The sequence below is a fragment of the Urocitellus parryii genome, chromosome 5, assembly GCF_045843805.1.
Source record: "Urocitellus parryii isolate mUroPar1 chromosome 5, mUroPar1.hap1, whole genome shotgun sequence".
Lineage (NCBI taxonomy): Eukaryota > Metazoa > Chordata > Mammalia > Rodentia > Sciuridae > Urocitellus > Urocitellus parryii.
The window spans coordinates 5,798,601-5,812,950 of record NC_135535.1 but is presented as its reverse complement, the minus strand read 5'-3'; the positions used below and the strand labels follow the sequence as shown (position 1 = coordinate 5,812,950).

At 48.9% G+C, this 14,350-nt stretch overlaps 1 protein-coding gene across 1 annotated transcript in view; it reads right to left on the bottom strand.

The window, feature by feature from the left end:
- Nucleotides 1–14,350, bottom strand: part of Scube1 (signal peptide, CUB domain and EGF like domain containing 1) — a 123,696-nt gene that overhangs the window by 89,388 nt on the left and 19,958 nt on the right. The window contains exon 3 of the mRNA XM_026394316.2: nt 13,959–14,087. Within this exon, the coding sequence (XP_026250101.1) occupies nt 13,959–14,087 (129 nt within the window). The remainder of the gene's footprint in view (nt 1–13,958; nt 14,088–14,350) is intronic.

Below are 14,350 nucleotides of genomic sequence, written 5' to 3'. Positions count from 1 at the left end.
ACAGCCGTGTGGCAGGAGGGGCTGGGAGCCCAGCTTGGGTGTGGAGTACCTAAAGTGCAGCCATGAGGTCTGCCTTTCCTATGCCTGCAGGCTGAAGCCTCCAGGTCTTTGACCAGACAGAACTTGGCATGCCTGGCTCCTAAGACAGAAATGCCTTTGCGTTTTTTTACACACCGCCTCCTAAGGCGCTGCTCCTACCTGGCTGAGCTGGTACATTCAAGTTATGTACTTGCTGTTCCCACCTCCTAAAATGTCCTCCCCTCCCTGGTCTCCCCTCCCACCCAAGGACCCTTCACTCATTCTAGGAAGGGCCAGTTGCTCTCCCCGCCCGCCCGTCCCTCAGTGTGCATACCCGGTATTAATTACAAACAGGACGCAGCACTGGGAGCCTCTCCACATGGCCCGGAGCTCCCTGGGGCAAGAATCACCTCTAACTAATCTCAGAACCCCTGACCTGGCGACATGGGTGTGCAGGGGGCTTTGCTCCCTAGGAGTCTGCCCTGTTACAAGCTGTTTCTCCAGGGCATTATTGCTTTCCCAGCCAGATGGTCACAGAGGCATCAGCGCTTACTGGGAGCCCAGTGGCCCCTGGCTCCCCACATCCTGGGCTTTGATTACATTCCCCCATCTTGGCCACACAATTATGTATTAACAGCAAAAATAATCCAGATGGAATACTGGGGGAAGCAGCATACAAACATCAGTGCCATGATTATAACCATATAAAGTCATGTCTACACCCCCCAATACTGGACATGAACACCGGGACGTGAGAGCTGTTGATCTGTAAAGGCGGCAGATAATGTAGAATTATTTTCTGTCTTTTCTCTTGATTTCTGAGTGGTGTGGCCTAATTATCCCATGTGTGGAAGATGGGTAAGTAAGCAGACACTCAGCTCGGTCTGACTTCAGTGGGTCCCAGTGCAGGGCAGAGAAGGTGTGGGGAACAAAATGGGGGCCAGAGAGGAGGTGCCGTGAGCGGGAGGTGAAGTGCCTGGGCTGGTGAGGAGAGAGGGTTCCGTAGGCATGGGGAGCTGTACAGGCAGAACCCTGGGGGTGGGGAGAAGGGAGAACCTGTTACAAGTAATTTCTCCAAGGCATTTTTGTGTCCCAACCAGATGGTTCCAATAGTGGTGGCTCTTACTGGACACCCACTGGCCGCTTGCTACTTAGTTTTCTAGGAGCATAAGGAGGAAAGTAGGGCTGGAGTGGCTGGCAGGGGCCAGAAGATGAGCCACTGGTGGTAGAAACCTGGCCTGTGGGATCCTGTCCTGGTCATTAAAGCAGCATTTGGGAGATTATAAGAGACCCCAGACCAAACAGCCAGGCAGCTGCCACAGCAGCCCACTTTTCACAAATGAGGAGCACCAGAGGGCATAAGGTGTCTCTGCCAGCTGTCTGTTTATAGCTGCATGTGGTTGGGATGAGGTGGGTGACAGGGAGGGGAGCTCGGGTACCAGGCTGGTTAATGGCCACGAGAAATAGTGAAGGTCTGTCTGGCTGTGCTGGGGTAGGAGGGTCGCACGGCATGTGCCAAGATACAGCTAGGGGAAGCTGGGTAACCCATTCAGGTGACCCTGAGTGCTGCCCAGGGCTTAGCTGCTCCAAGACAAGCAAAAGTGCTGTCAGAGAGGTGTTGGACCAGAGACTCAGGGACACCCTCATCTTGCTAATGCTCCATTTTAGGTCCATGATGTGGTGTCTGGTCTGGGATATGTCTGGTGTGGGACGTTTTGGTGGCAGGATATTTTTAAAGAATCTTCATAAGACACTTACTTCTTGTTTATTCCTCAGAGTTGTGACCCAGCCCTTGGCACAGGGTCTGCAAATGGGGACAGGCGAAGGCAAGTGTCTGCTTGCCGGGCCGCCCTCTGTCCACAGCAGGGTGTTTTTCTTAGCTGTTTATGGACTTATATTCTCTGCCCTGGGACAGAGCAGGTCTTCTTCCCTAAGCCACCAAATCCAGACCTCTGCAAAGGTGGGGCTGCCACGGGGCACAGTGACAACAGATTTTGGCTCAGAGGAAGGAGGACGCTCTGACCACTGGCAAACACTCCACCTCAAGAGTGATGCACCTGGGGGTGGGGACGGAGAGGGAAGGAGGAGGAGGCCGATGCCCCTCATGCCTGTGGTGTGCCATCCTTGCTGTGCTTCTGAGGCCATCATCACACCTCCTTTCTAGTCAGGAAAAATGAGAGCAGAGAACTGGCCCCAAACTACCAGCTAGAAAGGGAGCCCAGGGAGTCTGATTCCCAAGTCCATGTTTTCCCCCCATCTAGGGCAGGGACTATAAGGTCAGGCATGGCCTGGGGGTCAGCAGGTCTCCCCAGCTGGGTGTGTGTGACACTCTGCCTGAGTGCCATCTGTACAGCCCCCACTGTCAAGTCGTGCTCCTCCTGATGGTCAGGGTCAAATATGCTGCCCCTCACCTGACCACCTACCATCCCTCTATCACACCAACAAGCCTGCACAGGCCACAGGACAAGAAGCCAAGTCTGTCTGGAGCTTGGCCCTCCAGGAGTTCCCAAGGAAGTAGGGGAGCCCTGCTCCAAGATGCACAGCCCTGAGCTAGAGGGAAGCCCAGGGAAGGGGTGAGCTCAGGGTCTCCAGAAACCAAGACCTGAGGGAAAGGTGGGGTCAACCAGATGGATCAGCAATTGAGAGGCTGGAGAAGGGTGATTCCAGTGACAGGAACATCAGGTGCCAGGGCACTTGAGAGCAGAAAGGGTGGGAGGGTTAGGGAAAGAGAAGTTGTTCTGCAAGCTTGAGGTTAGACCTAGGAAATGAGCAGCAAGGTGCAGACTGCATCTTGCTGGGAAGAGGACACAGAAAAGAGACTGGCCACTGTGTCTTGAGTCCAAATCATATGGACACCAAGCTACCAGGTCACAAGATGCTGGTGTGTGTGTGGGGGGAAGCAGCACAGCCAGGGGGTTCCAGACTGTACTGCAGGGCTCCAGGGGCCTTGCAGGGGTTGGGGGGTGGCTCCAGGGTAAGCAGCCACTTGTGACTCCTGCTTCAGCTGAAAGTGTGATCACCACACAATTCTGCTGGAAGAAAAGGAGTTCTGCGCCATAAACAAAACCCCACAAAAATTGAAAACCACTGGTTGAATTCCATTCCCACGTCACAAACGATGTGGAAACCAAGGCACGAGCAGGGAGTTTCCAAGGGTCCTCCAGAAAGTCAATGGCCCGAGGAAGCTGACTTTCAGCCAGTGTTCCTTCAGCCTAGTGCCTGCTGGGCTGCTCTGGAAGAGGCACTCAATGCCCCTGGCCCCCTAGTTCTGAGCTGGCCCTGGGCACAGGCTATGGAAAGCCACTACCCCTCAAAACATGCCTGGTTCTAAATTGGCCCATCTCCTACGCGAGCTCCAGAAGCCCCGATTTCTGCAGCGACTTGGGGAAAGCAGAAAGCTCATTTATAAGACACACAGCATTGTCCATGGTGTTTCTTTTTCTCAGGCCAAGGAATTTCCATCAAATTAACAGTTGTAAAAAGCCAAGAGGAGAAGGGGCCCTGAGTCTGACTTGTACTTTGACAGCAAATCCCTTCAGCCAAGTGTGTTTAGATCCACCTGAATGCGGGCCAAGAACAGAGAAAAGGTGGGAGTAGGGTGGGTGTAAATAAAGAGAATGGGAAGAAACCTCCTCGGTTTACCTTAGAAAACACTGGTGTTTATGGAGCCAGCACAGGACTGTCCGGAGCTGTTTAGTTTTACACTAGACGGTCAGCATTCCTTTTCCTAGCAGGAAACTCACTGGAGCTGTTCAAGTATAAAGACAAATAAACTGCAGCAGCTCCAGCCTCCACCAGGCTCCAGGGAGCAGCGATGTCTCCAGCTGTCCTTCAGGAGGTAGTCGGTGCGAACCCTTTCATCATGCCAGCCAGCAGCCCAGCTCAGCAAGGGGACCTCAACCCTCTGTCCCTGCAGAGTGTCTGGGTGTCCTGGGCGACTTCCTCCCAGGTGCAGCTGGGCTCCAGGCCTGCTGCAGCCTCCTGAGTGCCCTCTTGCACCTCCTCACTTAGCAGCCACGCATGTCACCTGCACACCTGTCTCCTCACTGATCCCAACAGACAGGGACATCCCCACTTTCAGAGATCCAAAATGAGACTCAGAATGAGGTGATGTGACCCAGGCCACAAAGGGAACTAGAATCCCTGATGTCATGTGACCCCCATGCCAATGGACCAAGAATGCAAGAACTGAGAGGAGGGGTAGGCTCTGACCGGGAAGTCTGGAAGCAGCAGTTCATCTGGCAGGAGCATGGGGCTTGAGATGCAGGTCCCTGCCAGGGGCTTTGCATGCAGCCTAGGCCAATGCTCACCTCCTGCATCTTCACCAGCTCAAAAACTCATCCACTGTCTTTAAAACTGCCGTGAGCAGAAATAAAGGATGATTAGATGATACAAGTGTGGAGCCCATCATGCACCAGGCACTGTGATATGTGTTTATGAAGCTTAAGTCATTTGGCCTTTGTCTCCTCACTGGCAAATTAGTATGGCCACTGGCCCCACCTTGCAGAAGAGGATACAGAGGCCCAGAGAAGCTAAGTTACTTGCCCAAGGTCATACAATAAGTGATGGGCTCAGGGTTCAAAGCCAGCAGGTGGGAGTGTCATCTATCTTCAGGTCGTAAGCTCCTACTCAGGGCCTGGCACAGGGCAGGTGGGACTTGATAAAAAAAATTAATGTCAAGATCCCGGCTTTCAAAGCCATCTAGAAGTTGATGGCTCTCATGGTCCTCCAGGTCTGACTACTACTGCAGATGTCTGAACTTGGATGCTATTTCCATTGGGTGGCTGTTTTCCATGGCAAACAGAATTTAGTCTGACTCTTGAGTCCTCACTCTAATATCTGCCCATCTCTTGCCTTCCTCATCTTAGCCACACCAGCACAGTCGCACTGAAACCACAGGAAAAGCCCAGCGGTTGGCCTCGCTCTCATTCTCCCTTGCCTCCTACATCTAACCCATTAGGAATTCCTGCCGACTCTTTCCAGCGTCTGCTCTGAGATCAACCATCACCTCTGCCATCGTCACCCTGCACTGAGCCACTGACTCATCTGACCCAGACCACTATAGTGGTCTCACTGCTTAAGCCATTCTGCCTCTTATTCCACCAAACACAATCTCTACTGGGCAGGCAAGAAGGGGATTTTTATTAAACTGTCAATCAGAATGTCACTCTCTGGTGAAGACATCTGGTGCCTTCCCAGTTAACAGAATAAAGCCCCAACCCCTGTCTAACACGTGTGAGACCTCGCAGAGCCTGGCCCTGCTGCCTCCTCCACTCAACTCCCTTCCTCTTCTCATTCTGACACTCCCTCACACTGACCTGTCCCAAACTCACCTAGCTTGTTCCCATTTCAGGCCCACACACTTGTTCCCCTTTTCCCCAGATAGAGGATCTTCCCCAGATCTTTGAATGGCACTTCTTCCTTCTCACTCAGGCCTCTGTTCCTTCCCTCACTCACATCTGTTGGACCTTTGTAACCACCTTCACAGAAGAGTCTGGGGAAAGTGACTTCTGAGGCCAGACTGTAAAAGTTCCACACACTTGATCTTGTTCTGTGGGGACCCAACCACCATGCTGTAAGGTAACTCACACCAGCCCATGTGGAAAGACCTACAGAAAGGGTCCCTTAAATGTCATGGCCAGCAGCCAACATCAACCACTAGACATGAAGCAGGAAGCCTCCAGATGATTCCAGCTCCTGGCCATCAGGTCAGCCCTGGCTTCATGTCTTCCTGCTGAGGCCCCAGACACCGTGGAGCAGAGACTAGCCATTCCTGCTGTTCCCTGTCTGAATTCTTGACCCACAGAATCCACTAGCAGAGTAAGACGCATCTTGTGCCGCTCAGTGTGTGGCGGTTTTCAATGGAATCCTCCAAAGCTGCTACCCTCCCCCAGCACCTTCTCTCACACTATTTTGTTTTACCACCTTTTCAGTGAATCTGACCTGTTCGAGATGCCTTTTCTGGGTTGCACCCTACGTGGGAAGTCTCTCTTTCCTCTCTCAACGAGTTCCCAACCACGGGGACAGTGTTGGTTTTCTTCAACACTGTATGTATTCTCAGCACTAAAAACAGCCTGGCACACAGTAGGTGTTCAAAACAGTGTTTTGAGGAAACGAATGAAAGCCAGGTGAAAGGTGTTAGTGTTGTTAATACAGCGCTTCTACTTTCCATTACAGTTAGGAATAATGTTTCTCTCTTCCTCGCCAACCTGGAGCCTTGAGCATGGTGTTCCAACCATCCATCTTTATCTGTCCTGTGACCAGCATGTAGGTCAGCTGAGTGGGAGCTTGTCCCAGGTAGCAAGCTACTTTTGCAAATTCTTTTATTAATTTATTCTACAAATATTTAGTTAAACGCCCACGGTCTGCCTGATATTGCACTAGGTTCTGAGAGGCAGGCGGAGAGTAAACAAGACAAATCCTGCTTTCAGGGAAGAAGGATCACAGCACAGGGCCACAATGGAAGTGTACAGCATGGAGAGGCCACAGAAGACCTCGGAGCAACGGGAGGTGAGAGCTGGGTGCTGACAAGCAAGGTCTCGATAGATCCATGATGGGCCAGGGTAACAGGGCAGCCTGTCACCAGAGAGTTGTGCAGAAGGCTCCCTGGGAAAGAAGGGCAGGGTGTGAGGAGAGGGGAAGAGGCAGGCGGGCGGGGGCCCTGGCCTGAGAGGCCTTGGGAGTCAGGCCAGTGGACCTGGCACTACCCTGGAAGCAATGGGAGTTCTGTAGGAGGCCCTGGGAGAAAAGGGCTCTGCACAGTCAGACAAGGTGAGACAATGTCCCAAGGGTCATCCAAGTTGTCTAAACAAGGCAGCAAGCTCTTTCCTTGGCCTAGGGAGGCAGAAAAGGCTTTGAGGGAGGGGGTACTCTTGGCATGAACTCTCTGGAGTGAGGGGTACCCTCTTTCCCTCTAGTGCTCTAGCACTAGCCTAATGGATTTCTGAATGCCCTCAGGACTCAGGACCGATGGCAGTCTAACATCATATGACAGGGAGCCTTCCCTGAGCACAGCCAGCTGACACTGTCTTGGGCACTATGGGTCAGGGCTGGGCAGTGGGCACAGGCTTACAGGCTTATGGTCCTGAAGTGGCAAAATCACAGGCCTGCACGCTGGTCGCAGCTCTACTTCTTACTAGCTATTCTGACCTTGAGTAGTCGTTTGCCCTCCCTAAGCCTCAGTTTCCTCATGTGTAAAAAGAGGACACTAAGGGCCTCTGCCTTAGTGAAAGACTATGAGCACCACGTGAGGTGGCTCCGGCAGCACAGGAACCTGACAACACCCCTCATCCCACCCTGTGGAACTTAGCTGAGTGTGAGGCAGGGCACACACTAGTGCTCTGGGGAGTTTTCAGAGCGATCTGGTTAATCCATCAGTTCTGCTGAGCCTAGTACAGATGACTTCTCTTCATCAGGGGTAAAAAATGCTGAAAGTTCAAAACTCAAACTGTGAGCAACTTGAGAAACATATTTTTCAGTAAGTCAAGGTAAAGACTAAGGTCGAAGAAAACATCTGGCTAAGTGAACTAATGGCTTTTGAGAAAAAGGAGCCTTGCTTTGTGGAGATGGGAAAAATTATCCACTGCTGGTTTTAATTTAAGATGAAAAAAATCTTATTCTATTAGCCTATGTACTGCTCTGCTGTCCAAGTGCGTTGAGTGTGGAATAATATTTTTCAAACAGAACTACTGCTATTTCAAGTAATTACACAGCTAAAAGCAGTCATTTGGGGTTGAGCAAGATCTCATCATGGTTCCAATTCCCTCTGGTGTCATTTTCTGTTATATTTGAGAAATTCCTCAATAAAGATGTCAAATAGAGAGAGGGCTGTGCTCCCCAGAGGACAGAGCTGGCCACCTTCCAGGACTCAGCCATGGGCAAGCCATCTCCACAAGAAAAGAGCCTCGTTTCCTCAAAAGAAAGGAGAAAAAAAGGTTCCACTGTGAGAACTCAGGCAAGAGCCCCAGCCCCCAGCCTCCTCTCCTAACCAGCGACCATTTCGACCCTTGCCATGGATTTCTAAGGTGACAAGGATTTGACCTGAGGAATCCAGTGGTGGTTCAGAGAGGAATGTTACAACTGGACCAAACTTGACCCAGACTTCTGGAATCGAAACAGACGGACCCACTCTCCCAATGCGTGATGGGCTGTGGGCTAAGTCAACCTCAGAGGACCTCCAACAATGCAGCCAGCCTCTCACCACCAGCTAGCAGCCCTGGGGTTGGCTCTGAGCTTTGTCAGGTGGCACAAACACAATTCCAGGCAGGTAGTCAAGTGACTGAAGCAGACTGGCGAGCAATGGGGAGTGGGGGGATTGTGGCAATCAGGAGAGCACACATCCCCTCCAAGGGACGGGCAGTGAGCCCATTTCAGTTGCTGCCAGCACCACACTGATACATGGGCAAGAGGTGCCCCTGTCCTGAACCTCATACTCTGAGGTCCCTGCTCTGCACCAACTCTAGTTGCAGCCCTCCCTATGCAGTAAGGAGTCCAGGGGGAGGGGGTGGGATTCATGGACACCTGGAACACACACTGCTCCAGACCATATCCTGGGTATTTGAGGACCCTAAAATTCCCTGGCCAAAATGGCCTCATGCGTTCAGCTCTGAGAGAGACAGATGACACTAAGGTTTATGCCACAGCAAAAGGGCAGCTGCTTAGGAGTGAACGGCCACAGCTCCAACATTCACGTTAGGGTATCCTCAGGCTCACTGTGGTGTGGAATAGAGCCAGGAGTGGGGAGCAGGGAGAGGAGCAGGCACTGTCTACACTACTTCTTTATGGTATGAAAGTTCACGGAGACCTAGAATTCTGAATTCAAGTCTAGCCTTGCAAGTTATTAGGAAGTAATGTTTGTCCAGAAAGAAGAGACAGAGGATATTCTGTCTGGAGCTTTGTTATTACTATAAGACATATATCCATGTGGGTATGGGCCTCCATTTATACTCCTGCCCCAAGTCCCACAAATGTCAGGCTGCGTGACTGTGGCTAAGCAGGATTGATGCTGGAAATAACAATTTTTATGTGATATCTCTTAATTTTTAAGTGTTGACAAGTCATTCAATAATTATAATAACAAACACCACCACTGTGTGGATAAACCAGACTTGCTTGTGGGTCAGATGAGGGCTATGGCTGCCAGCCTGAAACCTCTGCCATGATACGGTGACAACAGCCAGCACTGGAACAGGGCTTTACATCTGTGTGCCGAGCTCTCTACGTCTCCTTCTCCTTAATCACCTCCCACTCCTCTGCGGCTGGCACCGCTGACCTGTTTCATAGCTGGGGTACAAAGGCTAGGAAGGTCGAGGAGCGGGACACACAGGCTGTGATGCATGACTGGTGATGCCAGAGTGTGACCCTAAATCTTCCAACTCCAGGCCAAGCTGACTGTGGGCAGTGTCTGTTTTGGCTCCCATGTCCTGACGCTGTACCAGGTATCTAATTCTCACAGCATTTCATGGATGAGGGGGCTGAGGCTCTAAAAGGTCACCTGACTAGCATAAGGTCACATATTCAGTCTGGGCTGGAGCCAAATGGAATGGAGGTCTGTTCCCTGAGCTGGAGTTTCTTTTTTAAAAAAATTAATTAACTAACTAATTTGATTCTAATTTGTTATATATGACAGCAGAATGCATTATAATTCATACTACACATATAGAGCACATTTTTTTCATATCTCTGGTTGTATATAAAGTATATTGAAAGAATTTGTGTCTTCATACATGTACTTAGGGTAATGATATCCATCTCATTCCACCATCTTTTTTACCCCCATGCCCCTTCCCTTCCCCTCTCTCCCCTTTGCCCTATCTAGAGTTCATCTAATCCTCCCATGATCCCCCTCCCAACCCCATTATGAGTCAGCCTCTTTATATCAAAGAAAACCTTCGACATTTGTTTTTTTGGGATTGGCTAACTTCACTTAGCATTATATTCTCCAACTCCATCCATTTAGCTGCAAATGCCAGGATTTTATTCTCTTTTATTGCTGAGTAATATTCCATTGTGTATATATATATATATATATATATATATATATATATATATATATATATATTACATTTTCTTTATTCATTAATCTACTGAGGGGCATCTAGGTTGGTTCCACAGTTTAGTTATTGTGAATTTCACTGCTATAAACATTGATGTGGCTGTGTCCCTGTAGTATGCTGTTTTTTAAGTCCTTTGGGTTTAGACCAAGAAGTGGGATAGCTAAGTCAAATGGTGGTTCCATTCCCAGCTTTCCAAGGACTCTCCATACTGCTTCCATATTGGTTGTACCAATTTTCAGTCCCATCAGCAATGTATGAGTGTGCCTTTCTCCCCACATCCTCGCCAACACTTATTGTTATTTGTATTCTTAACAGCTGCCATTCTGATTGGAGTGAGATGAAATCATAGAGTAGTTTTGATTTGCATTTCTCTAATTGCTAGAGATGTTGAACATTTTTCATATATTTGTTGACTGATTGTATATCATCCTCTGAGAGGTGTCTGTTCAGTTCCTTGGCCCATTTATTGACTGGGTTATTTGGTTTTTTTTTTTTTGGTATTTAGCTTTTTGAGTTCTTTATATACCCTAGAGCTTAGTATTTCTGGTTTAATTCCTAGCTGGAGTTTCTTTTTGAGAAGAAAAACAAAAAGAAGTCTATGGAAAGGGTCTTCCCTCAGTTGAAGGTAGGGCTGCCACAGGGAGCTGCTTGTCTTGGTTGCCACATGTGTACATCTGAGCCGAATGAAGGTGCACTCTGCACTCAAAGGTGATGGTGTAGTGTGGGGCAGCAGGAAGGTGGGAGTCTTACCTAGTTCTTTTAAATTAATCAGTGTAAAAAAAAATCTGCTGGGAAAATAATGCTGTTGAAACAAAGATCCACCAGACTCCACAGTGGGTCTGTAGGGTTGGGCCCGGAGAGCAGGGGTACTCCTGACATGGAGAACAGCAGAGCATTTATGGGCAGGTGGTGTTGCACAGATCGTAGTGCTGGGGCCAGCAGGGGAGCCCCGTGGGTCAGACACAATCCAGAGAGTGCAGACAAGGCCCTGGCGCATGTGAGGTCCACAGGGTGTCAAATCAGCTCACATCAACACGTGTCATTTGAAAGACTGTGACATTTTGGGTCCGGTGTCAAGCACTCTGCTCTCTGCTCTACATCTGTGCTCACACTGAAACTTCACAAGAACCCAACACGATAGGGCTTATGCATTCCTTTTTACAGATATGGACAGGCACAAGGCAGGCGAAGGTCATACTACTCAAACTGGAAAGCCAGGCTTTAGTCCCAAACTGGCAGTTCCCAAGGTCTGTTCTCTTGGCCACTGAGTGATACTGCCTGCTTATAATGGGCTGTCCCACAGAGTCTGTAAGCTCTGCCTGAATTGACTAACTGGTTACTGACAGGATACGCAAACAACTGGGACAGTGGAGCACTTATATTTTTGGAGGATTAAATGACAATACTTAACTGGTGTGTGCCATAATGCAGTTGCCTGGCTCTGTGGTCCCACTATCCAGCACTCCTCCCATATACTCTGAGCCCAGCCTCGATGAACTGCCTGCAGCCCTCAATGCAGGCTAGGCCCTCCACCTAGCCAACTTCTCCTCAGTCTCAGGAGATCCCACTTTGAACTAGCTCCTCTTTGAAGCCCCCCACCCCTTAACCCTGCTCCCTTCCCCACTCCCACTTCATTCAGGAGAAACTTTTCACAGGAACTTGCTGTTCAGGCCTCTGTTTTGGCACTGATTTGGGTATAATTACATGTTCACAGATCTGTTTCCCATAACATCATCTGAGACCCAACATGAATTAAACAAAAACAGGCAGGAAACTCAGGCTAACTTGCCACTAAGAGGCAGAGTCCCCAAGTGCTCAGGGTGTCACACTGTCCATACTATGTGCCCAAAAACTAGGTGGCAGAATGGAAGGTTTGCTCAGAGTTTTTAGAAAGTGCTGCACCAAAGTCCATCAAAAATCCAAGTGACTTTTTGGTTCCTTAGTTCCATTCATGCGAAGGATTCTACACATGGGAAGATAGGAAAGAGAATCACCTTTGGATTCTGATGGTGAGAACTAAAAAAAGAAGCAAACAGAAAGGTAGCCAAGTTCTCCAGAGTAACAATAATGCCTATCAAAACAGCACCTAGTAAGTGCTAGTCACTTCATTCACACTGTCATTCCATCCTTGCACACAGCCTAATGGTGTGGGTGGCACAGAGATCCTACTTTAGAATGGGAAGATGAGGCTCAGAGACCATGACGACAGTACCAGCCACAAGCTCGAGTGCACTTGGGCCAGTCTGTTGCTGAGATGTCTTGACATTACTGCTGTGAACAGTAACCAAGACCTCCAACAAGTAAATAACTCATCCCTGGTCATGCTCCTGCCAAATCCAGACTGTTAATCTGGTCTCTAGCTGCTGTGCTTCTAGTCACTCAGCAGCCATGGCAGGAGCAGGCTTGGGGACAGGCAAGCATGCTCCCACAGCCATGCATGTTCTACCATGAGAGGCTGTTTCTCTTGTTACAGATGGCGAACACCTATTATGGGTTGAATGCTGTCCCCTCAAAACACGATGAAGTCCTAAACCCCAGTATTGTGAATGTAACCTTTTCTGAAATGCAGTCTTGCAGATGATCAGGTTAACATGATATAGTTATAGTGGGCCCTAATCCAACACCACTGGTTTCCTTAGAAACATGAGAAATTTGGACATAGAGCTAAGACATGTGAAGACACAGGGAGAAGCCAACAAATACCTCAAGCTAGGAGAAAGGCCTAGAATAGATCCTCACTTGCAGTCCTCAGACAGAACCAACCCTGCCAATTGTTTGTAGACTCCTAACTTCCAAAGTGTAAAATAATAAGTCTCTCTTGTTTAAGGCACCCAGTTTTGTTACGGTGGCCCCACAAAACTCAGCTAGGTTGTTGGCAACTTAGTCCATGGAGCAACTAGGAGATGGTGGCAACAGGGGCCACAGGAAAATACCCGAGGTGCATATGACGTTAGAAGGAGAAGGAAGTGACAAAAACATGAGGATCATCCAACCATCACAGTGGGTAGTGCATACCTGGACACAAGAGAAGATGGATGGAATACCCTACACATTCATATACAAGGGGAAGACCATGTGAAGATAAGATGCTTTCCAAGTTCTTTCCCTAATCTTCTATATTTTGCCAATTTTATTCAGCAAAAGTAGACTATACTTATACATTTTATATAACTAGCTTGAAAATATATTTGAGCCATAGGAATATACAATATTGTGGACTGAACTGTGTCCCTTTGAAATTCTTATGTTGAAGGAATTCAACCTCTAATACCTCCAAATGTGACTATCTTTGGTGACAGGATCTTTAAAGAGGTAAGTAAATTAAAACTAGAATTGTTGGGGTGGGATTGTGGCTCAGTGCTAGAGCGCTCACCTAACACAGGCGGGACCCGGGTTCGATCCTCAGCACCACATAAAAAAAAAATAAAGGCATTGTGTTGTGTCCATCTACACCTAAAATAAATAAATAAACAAATAATATTTTTAAAAAATAGAATTGTTAGTGAGGGTCCTACTCCAATATGATGTAGTGTCCTCATAAGAAAAGATCAGGACAAAGAGAAACACCCAATACATGCATATTCAAGGGGAAGACCATGTGAAGACACAGCAAGAAGATGGCCATCTGCAAGTCCAGGAGAGGAGCCCTTCCAAGAAACCAAATCTGCTAATTCCTTGACCTTGAACTTCCAGCCCCCCGAAGTGTGAGGAAAATAAATTTCTATTTTTTTAAGCCATTCAGTCTGCAGTATTTCATGGCAGCCTGAGCAAACGAACACAAGAACCAAAGGAGGGCAAGCTTTCTCACAGCCTCCAGCTCTATAAGCTGGAGCCAACAAGTAGGCAGGACATGCCCAGAGAGCATGGCATGGCTGCATTACTCACCTAGGCAGTTATGTCCATCATGTGCCAGCATGAAGCCATCAAAGCAGGTACACCTGTAGTTTCCTGGAATGTTGATGCATTCGTGGACACAGCCCCCATTGTAGTAGTCATTCTCACACTCGTCAATGTCTGTAAAATGAAGGATGTAAGAGGTGTCAGAGGAAGAGCTGGGGGTTCCCTCACCCCCACTGCTGAAGCCACTGGATCTGAGTGATTAGGCAAGGACTCAACAGGTATTCACTGAAGGACTTCCTGGGGAATGGGAAACATAAGGGCTATACAAATGATGATCCTGGCTCTGCAACAAGGCTGGCCACGAGTCTTCAGAGCAGGGCCATGCACCAGGCACGTGTGCGGTGCCTTCCGATTTCTAGCACAGTGAAGCACGCAAG